Source organism: Anser brachyrhynchus (genome assembly GCF_964034855.1).
Source record: "Anser brachyrhynchus genome assembly, chromosome: 2".
NCBI lineage: Eukaryota > Metazoa > Chordata > Aves > Anseriformes > Anatidae > Anser > Anser brachyrhynchus.
Genome location: NC_137695.1, coordinates 82,491,012 through 82,504,647, shown reverse-complemented (window position 1 = coordinate 82,504,647; position 13,636 = coordinate 82,491,012). Strand labels below are relative to the sequence as shown.

Sequence of the window (13,636 nt, the reverse complement as noted above, 5' to 3'; positions counted from 1 at the left end):
GCCTAAGAGACAGAAATCTAGTTTTGGTGGTTACTCTGTCTGCTGAAACAGAAAACAGAAAAGTAAATGATGTTTTATTTTATTCATTTTTTTGTAATCTTAGCAGTCCAAATGCAGCAAATGAAATAGGAGTGATGTTTTAATTGATTGGGGTGTCAGAGTCATCACGTGAATAATCAGGAAAAAGTTTAGGAAGGTGCATGTTTCGGAGGGTTTGTTGGTAAAGGTGATTGATGGAGAAAGGAAAGTGAGCAGTGATTTAAAAGTAACAAATGGAGAGTAGGAGTGAATTGAGAGACAAGCAAAAGAAAGCTGTCTCATTCTCTTCAGCATTTCGTTGACCTAGGAGCTTAGATTTGACCTGATGAATATTCACTGGAGGACAGCCTTTTCTTTTGCATTAGGATATGTGTGAAATGTTTCATTACCTGAGAATGTACATATATTCTGTTTAATGAGAAAGTTGGGTTGATTTTTTTTCTCTGTTAATCTGGGAGAAATGTTGTTTGGAGAGATAAGACAACTGGCAGGTATCAGCTGAAGAAATGTATGAATAATAACATTGGCACCAGTATTCAATAAAGTTAATCTCATACTTCATGTATGATTTCATAATACTTCTTTTTACCTGTTCTTATAGTTGCAAGCTTTTCTCTTTGCTTTGAGCAAATACCATGGTTTTGGGATGAGTAGCTATTCTCTGGCACCTAATTTAATGTGTGTAGTTGAAGTAACACAGTATATTTTTGAGGTGTTCTGTCCTTTTTCCACTGAATAATTCTCAGAAAACTGTCAGTCCAAGGGAAGAAAAAACATTTATTTTTAAATAATAAATAAAATCCAGACTTCCATACAGTGTGACATTAAACTTGCATTTTGTATTCCCCTCACTAATGTGCAGTTTTGTATCAACTGTGTATATTGCATGTGCAACCAGATTAATGTTTACTGAATGAAGCTGCTGACTTGCTACTGGTTTGGAGGTTGCTGAAATCTTTGGTAGGAGCTATTCTTCTTGACTCTTTAACAATCTTTTGATTTTTAGCTTACTCTCTTTTAGTTGTCGTGTTTCAGTGGTTGTTGCCTGCTTACATCTTAGGCTTTGCAGTTTCAGAATTGCAAGTGAGCTCTGCTGGATAATAAAATAGTGATGTCTGTATCTTTCTTGCATGCTAGTACCCCATCTAAAATGTTGTAGCTATTTACTTGTTCCCTTGACATAAACTGTTCTGCTTTGAGAGGTCCCTTTGGGACAGTTCTTAGATGTTATCTGCAAAGGTATGTGCACAGGAGGAAGAGCAGTGTCTTGGGGCACAAATAAACAAATATTATGATCCTGGGTAGTGTTTTTATTTATAAATACAGACAAGAGGGTTCAGTCATTAAGTATCTTCCTAATGCCAATATGTTTTAAAAAAGAATGTGTATCCAGCATATGTGAGTAAAAGCTAATCCCAGCACGGTATGAATAGCTACACAAAAAATCCCTTGGTTCTCATTTATGAAACCCTGCCACATACAGTCCTGTGTAGCTGCTGTATTTCTGGTATCCAATTGTGATGAATGATATTTGATTCTATCATTATTATTGTTTAAACATAGAGAAGCAAAACTTGATGGTAGGGTGGGATCCTCAGGAGTTACCAACTCTGGCCAAACTGCTTGGGTTAAAGTCACAGAGTTTCGCTGTTTTATTTTTTCTTTTTTTGTGTGTGTGTGAGAGTTGGGTTAGGCCACTGCACAATACTTCTGAAATCCCACCTCGAGCTATTTTTGAGTTGAGTGTGTGATTATTTCCTCACAGGGAGGAGTCCATCACCACAGCCTTCCAAAAACACCACACGCAAGACGTGCATCCGTCCAAATACCAAATTCCAGTAGCTTCTCAAAGAGGAGATGTTTAAAGTTGTTTTAATCAGGCTCGTTGGCTGATGCCGAGCATTTCTCGGCACAGTAATGAGAGGAGCGCTGGTGTTACTTCACTGGAAGTTGTAGGTGCTGCAGACCTCCAGGATCAGGCTCTGGATGAGCCATTCAGTACCATATGCGGTCTCCTACAGGCGAGTTTCATGCTTGCTTGCGGTAGTGGGAACTAGCCAGCCATGACAAAGAAAAAGAACACTGTGGGTCTTCACCTTGTGCTGGTGCTACTTCTGCTTTTAAAGTGAACATCATCTGAAAGCCCCTCTGCATTCAGTTTGTGAAGAGCACTCAGCATGTGCCATAGCTTCTGAAATCCGTGGAACAACTTGTACCAGTCAGCCTGTGCTGTAGGAGCAAACCAAAGGCATATAGCATGTGCTAGCGTTAACCTGTCTCCTACCTTTTAGTTTTCTTTCTGTCTTTTTTCCCTTGGTGGTGCAGTTAATGGCGTGGAGTGGTATAGAGGTGTGACAGATCAGCATGTAACTTTGCTTTCAGGTCGGAGGCCCTGTTTCTACTGGAGTGACTCACTTGGAAGTGATAGTAGTGTCCAAGATGAATTTCTCAAATGTGTCATACAAGGTTATTATCGTAATTATCTGTCACAATACAATTACCATCCTTGGCTCAGGAGCCTATTAGTGGATGTATTACTAGTACTGCAAGTTTCTAAGTGGATGCATCTACATGAGCCCTTGTAGATCACCTTATGGCTCTGAAGCCATCCTGGTGTCCTGCAGTAGACATCCCTCATCCTGATACAGGGCAAGGAAGTCCGGTAAAGCACACGCATGCTCTCGAAGCATTATGGCTGTGAGCAAAGCACTGGCCAAAGAAGCTCTGTCAGGCTGAGAGAACAGCTGGTGCTTTATGGAAGTGTTAGTAAGGAGGTAGGGGTGAGGGATCACCACATCCTTTCTGACGTAGCGGTGAGGTTCATGCATCTGGTAGAGGATTGGTGTGATGGTGTGTCATGGTGCCAGAGGCCAGGGCCACTTATAAAAGTGATTATTACTCCCTGGTGTGAGGTGACAGGCGAAGTAATCAAGTGCATGTGGGGAAGAGCAAAGAAAAGATTCTGAGCCAACATGGTAAAGGCAGTACTGGAGAAGATGCTACCTCACGTAGCTGTCACAGTTGAGCAATGAACTTTTCACATACAGTCCTCCACCTAGCAAATGAAATGCCCAGCAGATACATATTATGTTCCACCTTGTAGGCAAATGTCACTTGAAGGATCTCTTGTAAATAAACGTTTGACTTTTTTTCTTTCCCCTTGTGTGTTACTGGATGAGTGTGCAAAGTTATCAGGGGTTTTTGTATTGTTACAGAAAGATAACCTAATGTGTATTTTGTGGTGGACTCTTTGCTGTGAATCCTTATCTTTACAAGTACATCTGAAAAATTCACAACTCTGCTTATCTCAGATGCTGAAAGACTTCCAGTGAATAATTTAGTTTTTGTGTGTTTGAGCTGCAGCCTATTTTCTTGGAAGTCCTATTTGAGAAGTCAGCTAAAAATGCTTTCAGAAGCGTTCTTTTTCTTAATAGTCAGAGGGGCAAAACGGGCTTTGAAAATAAAATGGCAGTTAAACTGAGCGTTAACAATGCAAAGCAGTAGAGTATGATTATACTGGTGTTTTAAATATACCCAGTAACACTTCCAATGCATGAGAAATGCTTGTCTAACTTCCCTAATTAATCTTGTAACGTACTATGGTAGCTGACTAAAATGGTGAGGCTAACTTTGTGGAAGAAAAGTACGGGTTTTATGGTTGTCCTTCTTGAACTTTCAAAAAATAATAATTTTAAAAGCAAAAACCACCCCATGAACATAATTTTCTTCTCCAAAATGCATTGCATTTTGTTTGGTTTACCAGCCATGTGAGGAAAAAAAAATGATTAGCATGGATTCAAAAGAAATTGCTTATCACAATTTTAAGTTGTAGACTTTGTTCAGAGAAAGGGAAGGGCAGGATACAACTTAGTTTTACTAGAAAAATAAGAATGAGATTTTGGGGGAAAAAAAAAGCTATGCTTTTTTAGTAAAGATGTTTCTGTTTTAAAAATCTTGCTGCTGGTCCTTGGGATAAGCATAACTAAGTTATGTGCTGGTGCCTTGGCAACAAAGCAGATGTGAAAACAATGTTTTAAAACCTGGCTGCACAGAGATGATCTTTGCTTGTCTGAGTAATGGTGCATCTTCCTCAAAGTCTGTAAGACTGCACCAGTCTAGATCGCGAGTAACACAGTGGTAGATAAGTGCATTTGTCTTGAATGTTTTCTTCTCATTTCTTTTTGCTTCTTTACACAGGGAGTGAAGTATCTCTGTATTCCTGCTGCTGACTCACCCTCGCAGAACTTGTAAGTTATTTAAAAATAAAACACAAAAACACAGAAGTCCTTCAGTACTGTGGTGCCTACAATAATCTAAAAGATCTGATTCTGATCTCTCACTAATATTGCACTAACGTGGTTTTTATCTGTTAAGAAAACACAATAATGCTTTCTTGCAGCCACTTTGGTTCTGCCCCTGCTTTCTGTGTGTAAGGGTTTGTAGGAGGGTCAGTACATAAACGCTCTTCATCCATTTCTGGCTTTAAACTGCAGGGTTTCCTCGGTTAGCCTGCTTGGAATTTATTCCCAGTTTATTCCAGCCATTGTGTTTGTAAATCTTTTTGCTTGACTATTCTTTCTTGCTAGCACTATCTCTAGCCACTAAAAAGTGGAAAAATATGTGAAAGAGCTATGAAGCCTGGTGCTTCAAAGGTTAAAATAAATTTCTCGCAGTGGGCCTTGGATATAAAGTCCCAGTGTGCAAAGTACTCCTGCAACTGTCTGCTCTGGATGACTTGCACCTACGTCTGAAAGCCCCACTGCTCTTATTAGTAGACTTGTATGGTGGGGAATTTGTCTGCACTGGACTGATGGTTGCCTTGAGAAAGGCTACTGAAACTGCTGCGTCCCAGCCTCGATCTTTCTCATTGCTGCTCACATTCGTGAGATGCTGATTGACTTGCCCTTGGTTTTAATGTTTTGAACCATTGAACTGAAGGTGCGTAGCAAATCTTGATTCCAAAGAGAAATCAAAACAAATTTTGTAAGAGAACTTGGATGGTGACCAACTCTTTCTTCTAGAACTCACTGTTTATGTTGGGGAGAGATGAGGGGGGTTTCAGCCACATCCTGCTAGCAAGTTTTGTAGAGAAGCAAGTACTTGAAAGAAGCCTGGTATGTACGGAAGGAAATGCAGCACTGCTTTTCTCTCACATCACAGCAATATTCCGGCTGATGCTTTCGGTGGATATTTTTAGAGAGTGTATTTTTCATACCCTAGAAAGATTCCAGTGTGGCATTTGATGTGTATTGGTTTGTCTTCTCATTCTGATGTGTTTCTGTAATGATTAAAAAAAAAAAAGCTGCCGCCACCAACAAAAAAACACAAACCAAAAACAAGCAAGCTCCCCTTCCCTCCCCCACCAAGCCCCAAACCCTTAATTCCTTAATTTTCAAGACAGATCTGTAATGAATTGGCAGATGGTTAACTACCTTTGTAACAGACAGCTGGCTGCGTTTGTGGCCTTGATACTTAAACTAAATTTAAAAATAATCTTTTTTTGTAGAGGGAAAAAAATGAGATTAGAGGGAAACATTCAATGTCTTATTAATTGTTCATTGGTATTCTGAGATCTGTAGCATTTCTGAAATGTTTTCCAAAATGCGCTTTCTTTTGTTAGTAGAGATCTGGATCAGTTCAGGGAAGGGAATAGAGGGGGCAACATTTTTGGTGAATATTAATTGTTGTACAGTTCAGTCCCACCATCACTGTTGAAAATCAAGGAGTTATATTGAAAAACCACCTCCAGCACTTGAGCTGTCCGATGTGGTGCCAAAGCTATTAAAGCTTCAGTAAGAAAATACAATATTTGCATGAGTATTGTTTCTGTTATGCTGAAGGCGTCTACAATTCTTGCTTTGGTATCAGGTGGTTGCAAGCAAACGTCATTACTTCTAATACTGAGACATTTTATCACTTAAAATAAAACTTGATGAGTAACCGATTTTTCTTTTTTTGCTTTATACAGCGCAGAAATTCAAGTAAAGTCAAATCATGATGTCCCCAAGCGGTGTTTTTACTTGCTTTGCACATACAGCCCTCTGAAGCAAGAGGAAACTGTTTTTGTTCAGACTGTGAGGACATGACAGTCATATCTAGGAATGGGTAACCGCACCGTGTATGTGCCCCCTCTGTGGAGGGGGGAGATAAATGGGGAGTAGATCCCTCTGCAACACCCTTACATATCTACCCTCTTCTCTCAAAGGAGATTCCTGTGGTCTCAGGAGGAAAAAAAAAAAAAAAAAAGGCAGCAGCATCCTGTGTTGCATATCCTTGTGTTAGGAGTTGCTGAGAGGCAAGGCAGACTGGACATGCACTACTCTCTTGCATGCCTTGCCAAACAGCAAGTTTGTTAGAAGCTCCTGAAGCTTTGTTGCTATCTTGCAACTGCTGGCAAGTTCAGAAGGTCCAGCTGAAGGCCCCAGCCCAATGAACTTTGGGTCTGTGAGCTCCTAATTCACTGCAGCTTAGTTTTTGTGAGGGGAACTTTGTGTGCATAATGCACGTGCAGTCATCATAAGCTTGTTTAGTGGATCTCCTTTCCTCAGAGGGATGAACTGCCAGAGAAATATGACAGGGATTTTCCTGTTAATACGTGAGCACTCACTGAAGTGGCTTGAAAGCTTGCCTCTGCTCCAGTGTTCTGCACCCACTTAGTACGGCAACGCAGCAGTTGCTTTTGGGACCAGAGGTGCTTCCGAGGAGTTAAATGAGTGTTTCCCTGGACAGTGAGTATTTTGCCTTGGGCCACTGACTTCCCCAGAAATGTGATGTCCTACAGAACCTGTTACTAATAGGGTATTCTGTAGAAACCAAATCTTCCGTTTCTGTCCTGTTCTAACCAATTGTGTTAGGCTGTGTGTTTCTAAGGAACTAACATCCAACGGTCAGGCTGGTAATGGTGATAACACAGAAGCCGGGGAACCTATTATGAAAAGCAGTTTAGGTGGATCTTTGCATTTAGATTGCCAGAGTAAAGAAACATCAAGCTACCTCTTCCTATCTGTTTTTGCGCGCATTCTTTTTAACCCTTACAGTATTTCTAGAAGGCTGAGTAGCAACTGTGATATTTAGGTCTGGTATCGTAACTCTGCCCTCTGGCTAGCTTTGGATTATCCAGTTTGCTACCGCTCAAGTTTAGATAACTTTCACATCGTTCTGGTAGGGGCACTCTACTGGAACTTCTTCCTGTGGTGTTTCCCACTGTGAAGATTGTACAGTTTGAGACCAAGTTTTAAGCTGGGAGATGTCACTTAATTGTATTGAAGTAGCTGTTCAGCCCAACAAACAGGTTGTGATTCAAGGCATTTGTCAAGTGTTTTCCTGTTACAGATGATAATCAACTATTCTGTGGTTAATGTAAGACTTGCCATTCTTTGTGTCTGTGGCAATTGCCACATGGTTAACTGATCCTCAATCTTGTTTTTTTTTGTGTAAATAAGTTTGTGTCATAACTTTGAAAATGTGTTTAGGTAACTGTGTCTGTTGTGGAGCCAGCAATGCTCTTACATCATAGGTTGTAGAGAAGTACATTTCTCCTTTTCTCTGACTCAAGGTGAGGAGGGGCTGTAGTTCTACAGAGCAGCCCTGATTTTAAGCTTCGCTATTTCTCTTCTCATTTTCATGATTGCCTGCAGACACTTACACTTGACACAGTGAATCAGCAGACTGAGTGTCAGCAATAAGGAAGGATAAATAAAACTGAGTGAATGGCGTTCACTGCTAGCTATATTTAGTACCTTGCAAAGGTGCTGTGCTCGTTCACAGATGCTTTTCAAACCAAAGCATTGAAGTGTTTAACCAAGAGTTGTGCTAGACCATTGAAGTGAATTCTCGGTGCTTGGAGCTGCTCTGTTGGCCAGATTCTCTAGAGAGAAAGAGGAAAGAAAGGTGAGTGTATGAGAAGATAGGGATCTTGTCAGTCCAACCCTAACCAAGTTTCACCTGATCAAATCCACTTAATCTTGGACAAGCACTCCTCCTCTGTGCAGTAGCAATGCCTCTTGCGCACACAGCCTGGTGTCATTTGTCACCTGAGTTATCTGTGTGATGCTGCCAGTTCCCCACAGGTAGACCTAGTGTCATGATTTGTTGCAGTTCAGCCAGTGAAAATGAAAATGTTTTGGAGCAGCAGTCTGAGCAGAAATGCGTTCATTAGGCTTCCTCAGTCTTCTACACTTATCCCACTTGATCAGTTTCTTGAGAAACACAGAATCCTGAGTTTACGTGCTGCCCTAAAGCCTGGGGTTACCTCATGCCGTGACGTTTTTCTTACAAGTCACTCAAGTTTCTTCCAGCTGTGCTCTCCGTGTTGCATCCAGTGATGCAAGAACTGCCTTGGGGAGGGAGTCGTGGGCTTTGTGATCCCTCGTTCTGGATATATCAGCTTATATATCAATGCCTTTGCAAGTCCTGAAGGCAGTCACTTGTGTATCGCTGTCCTCCTTCAGTTCTTAGTGTTTATAGTATCAACAGCTGCACTGTTGGGCAGGAAGGGAAGCTTCCTTTTATGTGGGCATTCCTGATTTTTGTGTGGCTGCTGGTGCCGGGCTGAGGTTTTTTCTTTTTACCCTTGTGGTATAATATACACTCAGAGGGGGGGGGAAACATCTTGAATACAGGACGTTGTGTTTCATGGGTGTTAAGTGCAGTGTGCTTTCAGGTTCATCTTTTCCTCTTGCGAGGTATTCAGTACCATGCTTACTGGCAGTCTGTGCTACTACTTGTGAGCTTGACTTGCACGAGCATTCAAAAGCTACAGCGAGCTCCAGTTCTGTTGAGCTGAGAGGTGCTGCTGGCACCTATGGTAAATTACGGACAGCCCCAAGGGCTTTGCAGCCTGAAGGGCAGGGGCAGGGCGAGCATTTCTTTTCTGTGAGTCTTTCTTTTCCATGTTTTCTACCACAGTGCTTAACAAAATGTAGACTGTAGGCAGGGATTGGCTGCTATACTAAATAACAGTGGGGCCCTGAGATCTACGGGGAGGAACCTGGAAGGAGATGAAGTAGCCAAGACTTCAACAGAGAATTTTTTTCATACCAGTGACAAAAGGGAAAGATTTCATGTTGTGAAGAGTCATAACGTTTAGGTGTGTCCTAGTGCATGGTTTGAAGGAGGAGGAGAAGTCAAAGTTAAGCTCCGGTTTGGGTAGCAGGATGCTGCTTTGCGAAAAGGCAATATACTTAGAGTTCGTGTAGCCATGCTGAGTTTCACCTAACGTCAGAGTATACTCAAGGAGACGTGAGGTTGAGTTACTAGTTAAAAGAGGAATAAAACACAAACTGAAACACAGACTTGACAGTCATCAGAACAAAGTGTTTGCTAATGTTTATCACACCGTAGTGCTTAAGATACCAGTTTCTCCTTCAGGTAGCATGGTGAAAAACTATGCCAGTGAGTTTGGGGTTTCATCGATAGATATTAACTTTCACATTGCAAGCCCCGTGTTCAGTTCTAAAGTCTCGAAACAGCATTAAGTAAGCTTTCGGATGCATTTTTCTCTAAGTAGTGATTTTACTAAATAGAGCACTTTCTTTACTCCCCTTCTGCTTCTGTTTTCAGGGCAAGGCATTTCAGAGAGAGCATCAAATTCATCCATGAGTGCCGGCTTAAAGGTGAAGGCTGCCTAGTTCATTGGTATGTATATCACTGACCAAGAAAGCTTAAGGGTCACTGTGCTTTTACTTGTATGTTCATCACGTTAATGATAAGGTAGTGCTTATCTCCATTTTATAGCAAAATCTGCTTGGACTGAAGTGCTCTTTTTATTTGAGAATCCCCAAAAAATTTGTAAATGCTATTAATGCATCATGCAACTAGAACTTCTGAGCCACTAGGCTGGGCAGCTGCCTGGTGATAAAAGGAGCCCAAGAAATTCTTGACCTTCTCTCCTAATCAAATCTCTTTATTGGTCTTTCCTAAGAAAGTAATAATAAGAAAATCTCTTTGACTAGGGTTCTTACTTATTTCCCATTATTGTTAATCATTGTATTTCTAAAGATTTCTGTAATCCTAATAATTTGATTGGTTTCCATGACAACTGTTTGGGTGATTTCAGTGTTACTACAAATAAAAAATAGTAAAAAAAAAAAAAAAAAAAAATCTGAAAATATTTTTTTTTTCTTTCAGCTGCTGAAGCATTCAAACGTTGCTTTTTTTTTTAATAGCAAGTCTCTGATTGGAGACTCCTGGGACTATAAAAAGTAAAAAAAGGAAATCCCACCCTGTTTTTTTCTTGCTCTCTGCTATTGGTTGTAGTCTGTGTTGTATGTCCAAATGGCATATCTGAGTCTATATCTGGAATCGGTGTCATCTCATGATTTGAACACTGGACTTGAACAGAGGCCCTGAGTGTAAATCCTCAGTTTGTTACCAATTCATAGCAGGGCTGTAAACAAGTCATTTGGTCAGTCTCCACATATGTAATACAGGAATAATATCTCTGAATTGTGATAATTTTAAAAAGCACATATTTAAATTTTGTCATATACTTCAAGAGCATAAGATGGTTTGGAAATGACAGGTGAAAGAATCTGGTACAGATGTAGCCCAAGCACGTTCTTTATACTCACCATAGTAAGACTTGTAGTTCTTCTAGAGCTGTCAAACCAGTACTAGTGAATGATTCTTACTTTATCCAACTGTTTCAGGAAACTAGAGTCCTGAGAGCATAAGTTACACAGTGCATGGGTAGTAGAAATAGGAAAAGAGCTCGAGCAACCAGACTCATGCGCTTTACAATTCAGTTTATTTCAGCCCCATAAAAACGTCACCTTTATTCATGGTGAAAAGGGAACAGTCTTATTTTAGTGCTCTGATCTGTATAGGCAGAAGAATGTGGGTGACTTAGCTTACTCAAAACCAAATCTAACTTAGAACGTGTGTGCTGTCATCCCCTTTTGTGAAGACAATGCTTATTCCTTCATTTCTAGTCTCATATGAATTATCACTCTGAACCAGCTTTCTCAATCTTGTCATCGATCTGTTCTGATGCATTTGAAAAAGCAGTACCAAAACTCCCTTAACTCAAGTACAGCAGTATTTCTTTATGGTGGCAAGCAGCACAGCAACCTTCTGTGGTTTTGGGAAGTGATGCTTTCAGTGCTGTACTTCATCTGTTTGTTGCACCTCGTTTGTCATGCAGCCTTGCAGGTGTCTCCAGGAGTGTAACATTGGTGGTTGCCTACATTATGACCATCACAGACTTTGGCTGGGAAGATGCACTGTCTGTTGTCCGAGCAGCAAGATCCTGTGCCAATCCCAACATGGGCTTCCAGAGACAGCTACAGGACTTTGAAAAGCATGATGTCGATCAGGTAAATGACCTACAAACAGATGAAATGATAATCAGAACTCTGACTTAATTCGTGAGCTACTTCTCACTAGCTGGTCTGACTCCTTGGTTTTGGTTTGTGGGAGTGGCCTCTTGGTTAAGCCTGCTACACTGGAGAGGTACAGATGGAACTGAAGGTAACAGGGAACATGGGATGGGAGAAAAGATGAAGCACAACATCTAAGTACACCTGCCCAGCTATGCTCTCAATCCAGTGATCTTCATGTGTGCTGAAGGCATAGTACAAGACTTAACACCTTTAGAGAGAGGAAAAAGTAAAGAGTGAGTAGCTCAGAATGCAGTAGTGAGATCAAGATTTAATACTGGTTGCATAAAAGTATTTTTTCCTCACATTCATTTGGAACAGTAAGCAGGAAAGAAATCATAATCAGAGAACTTTGCTATCCAGGAGTCAAGTTAGGTTCTCATTATGACTTATGTCCTCCCTCAGCAATGCCATCTGCGCTGAGACTTAATAAACGTTCTGATTTGTAGAACGGTCTCAGATCTGACTCTTCTGCTTATTTCCTAGCCTTTGGAGGCTTTGTAGGGCTAGGAGAATTGAGGAAACAATAAGACTGCAAAGTGGTTATTACGAAATAGAAATTAGCTTCTTACCAGTAAAAACAACTGTCCTACGCAAAAGACCTGCTCCCCATGGGTGATCAGTGACTTCCACTTACACTAACTTCCTCCTCTGTCTGTCCCCACTGTTTTCCATTGCTCAGCATGTTGCTGTTCTCTAGACTTGCTTGGATTTTACTTATTAAAAAAAAAAAATCAATAACAGAGGCAAGCCAAAATACACGAGGCAAAGGAGTTTGGCTTTTTTATTCCATCCCCATCGTTCTGCTGCAGAAAGCTCAGAGTTTAGAAATTACCATTTGTTTTGCATGATGCAGCTTGCAACCGTAAATATTTGTGTTGATTTTTTTTTTAATATTTAACTGAATGTTTCCTGGATCGTTTGGAACTGATGTAAATGGTAGAGTAACTGATTTTTAAGAGACAGAAGTCAGAGGGGGACTTTCCAGACTTGTCTCCTTCCTCCCTTACAGTCATTTCTACTCTAATTGGTCTGGGCTAACAGCAATGACAATTAAGGCTATATGCAAATAGCCCGATAAAGACAGTAACGTCTCTCTTTTTTCATCCACAATGGACGGGGCATTCTGCCTATTTCACTGAGGGGGAGGCAGTAGGTTGCAAAAAGAAATATCCACCTGTAGTCACTGGCTGGGTTGTAGTTTCCTACCGTCTCTTAATAGCAACCACATCCTTAGCAGGTGTCTGTTTACACACCTGATTTCAGTGGAATATTGCCATCTGCAAAGGGTGTGAACTTTTTTCTGATTTCAGCACCATGGGTGTTTTGCTGTGCATATATAGGGTGGTATCTTGTGGGGTTTCTTGGATGGGGCTCCGTTAGATCTTGGTCTTACAGGAAAGGGCTTAGTCACTAAGAGGGTCGTGTGGTTTGCAATAACTCCACGCTTCCAGGTGGTAGCCTGAGGCTTCAGATTTGACTCAGCATGTTAGGATCTCTTAGGAATGGGAGGGTGTAACTATGCTGAGGTCTTGTCTCCTGATGTTCAGCTAAATTGTCTTTACAGCTAAAGTTGTCCATAAGCCCCAAATAGAACAAAGCTATGGAAGTTAAGGCTTGAAAAATTCACAGGAATAGTATCCCCACTGGGACAGGACAGCTGGGGTCTGTGTCTTATTGCTTCTACAGAGAAGACCAACAAAGATTGCCAGGAGTGACTAAGTGGACTTAAATACTTTAACTGGCAAAGAAATGACAGAGTAATGTGACAAAGATTTATAAAATTGAGTGGAATAGAGAAGGTGAACTGGTATGACTTGTGCTCTTCTTTGTAATATAAAGTGGAGCTGTCAAGTGGCAGTTACCAATCAAAGAAAAGCATTTTTTTATTACAATATGTACTCGTGGATGATGTTGGCATCCACATACTTTGTGGCAACAATCTGTGGATTTGAAAAGTGGTCTCATGATAGGGAAAAAAAAAATGATATCAAGCACAAAGATCCTGCCTCAGTTAAAATATCTGGAAGCTGAGGAAGATGTCCCAGCATGATTGCCCTGCTATTGCTTTGCTCTCTCAACTTGAGCCAGACCTGGTACTTCTGTTACCATATTCAGTCAGTCATTTCAATAACATGTAAGGTCCTATGCTATAGCTGTTAAAGCTCATGGCCTTTTTCTTCCTAGAAGATACCTTTCCTGGTATCTACAGTTCAGTT

The 13,636-nt window shown here is 40.8% G+C and overlaps 1 protein-coding gene across 2 annotated transcripts in view; it reads left to right on the top strand.

Annotated features, from left to right (window-relative positions):
• The window catches only part of DUSP22 (dual specificity phosphatase 22), a 134,508-nt gene that overhangs the window by 116,663 nt on the left and 4,209 nt on the right, over positions 1-13,636 (top strand). For both annotated transcript variants that reach the window (XM_080582770.1, XM_080582771.1), the window contains exons 4-6: positions 4,237-4,286; positions 9,601-9,675; positions 11,183-11,354. In XM_080582770.1, coding sequence (XP_080438896.1) covers positions 4,237-4,286; positions 9,601-9,675; positions 11,183-11,354 — 297 coding nt within the window. The remainder of the gene's footprint in view (positions 1-4,236; positions 4,287-9,600; positions 9,676-11,182; positions 11,355-13,636) is intronic.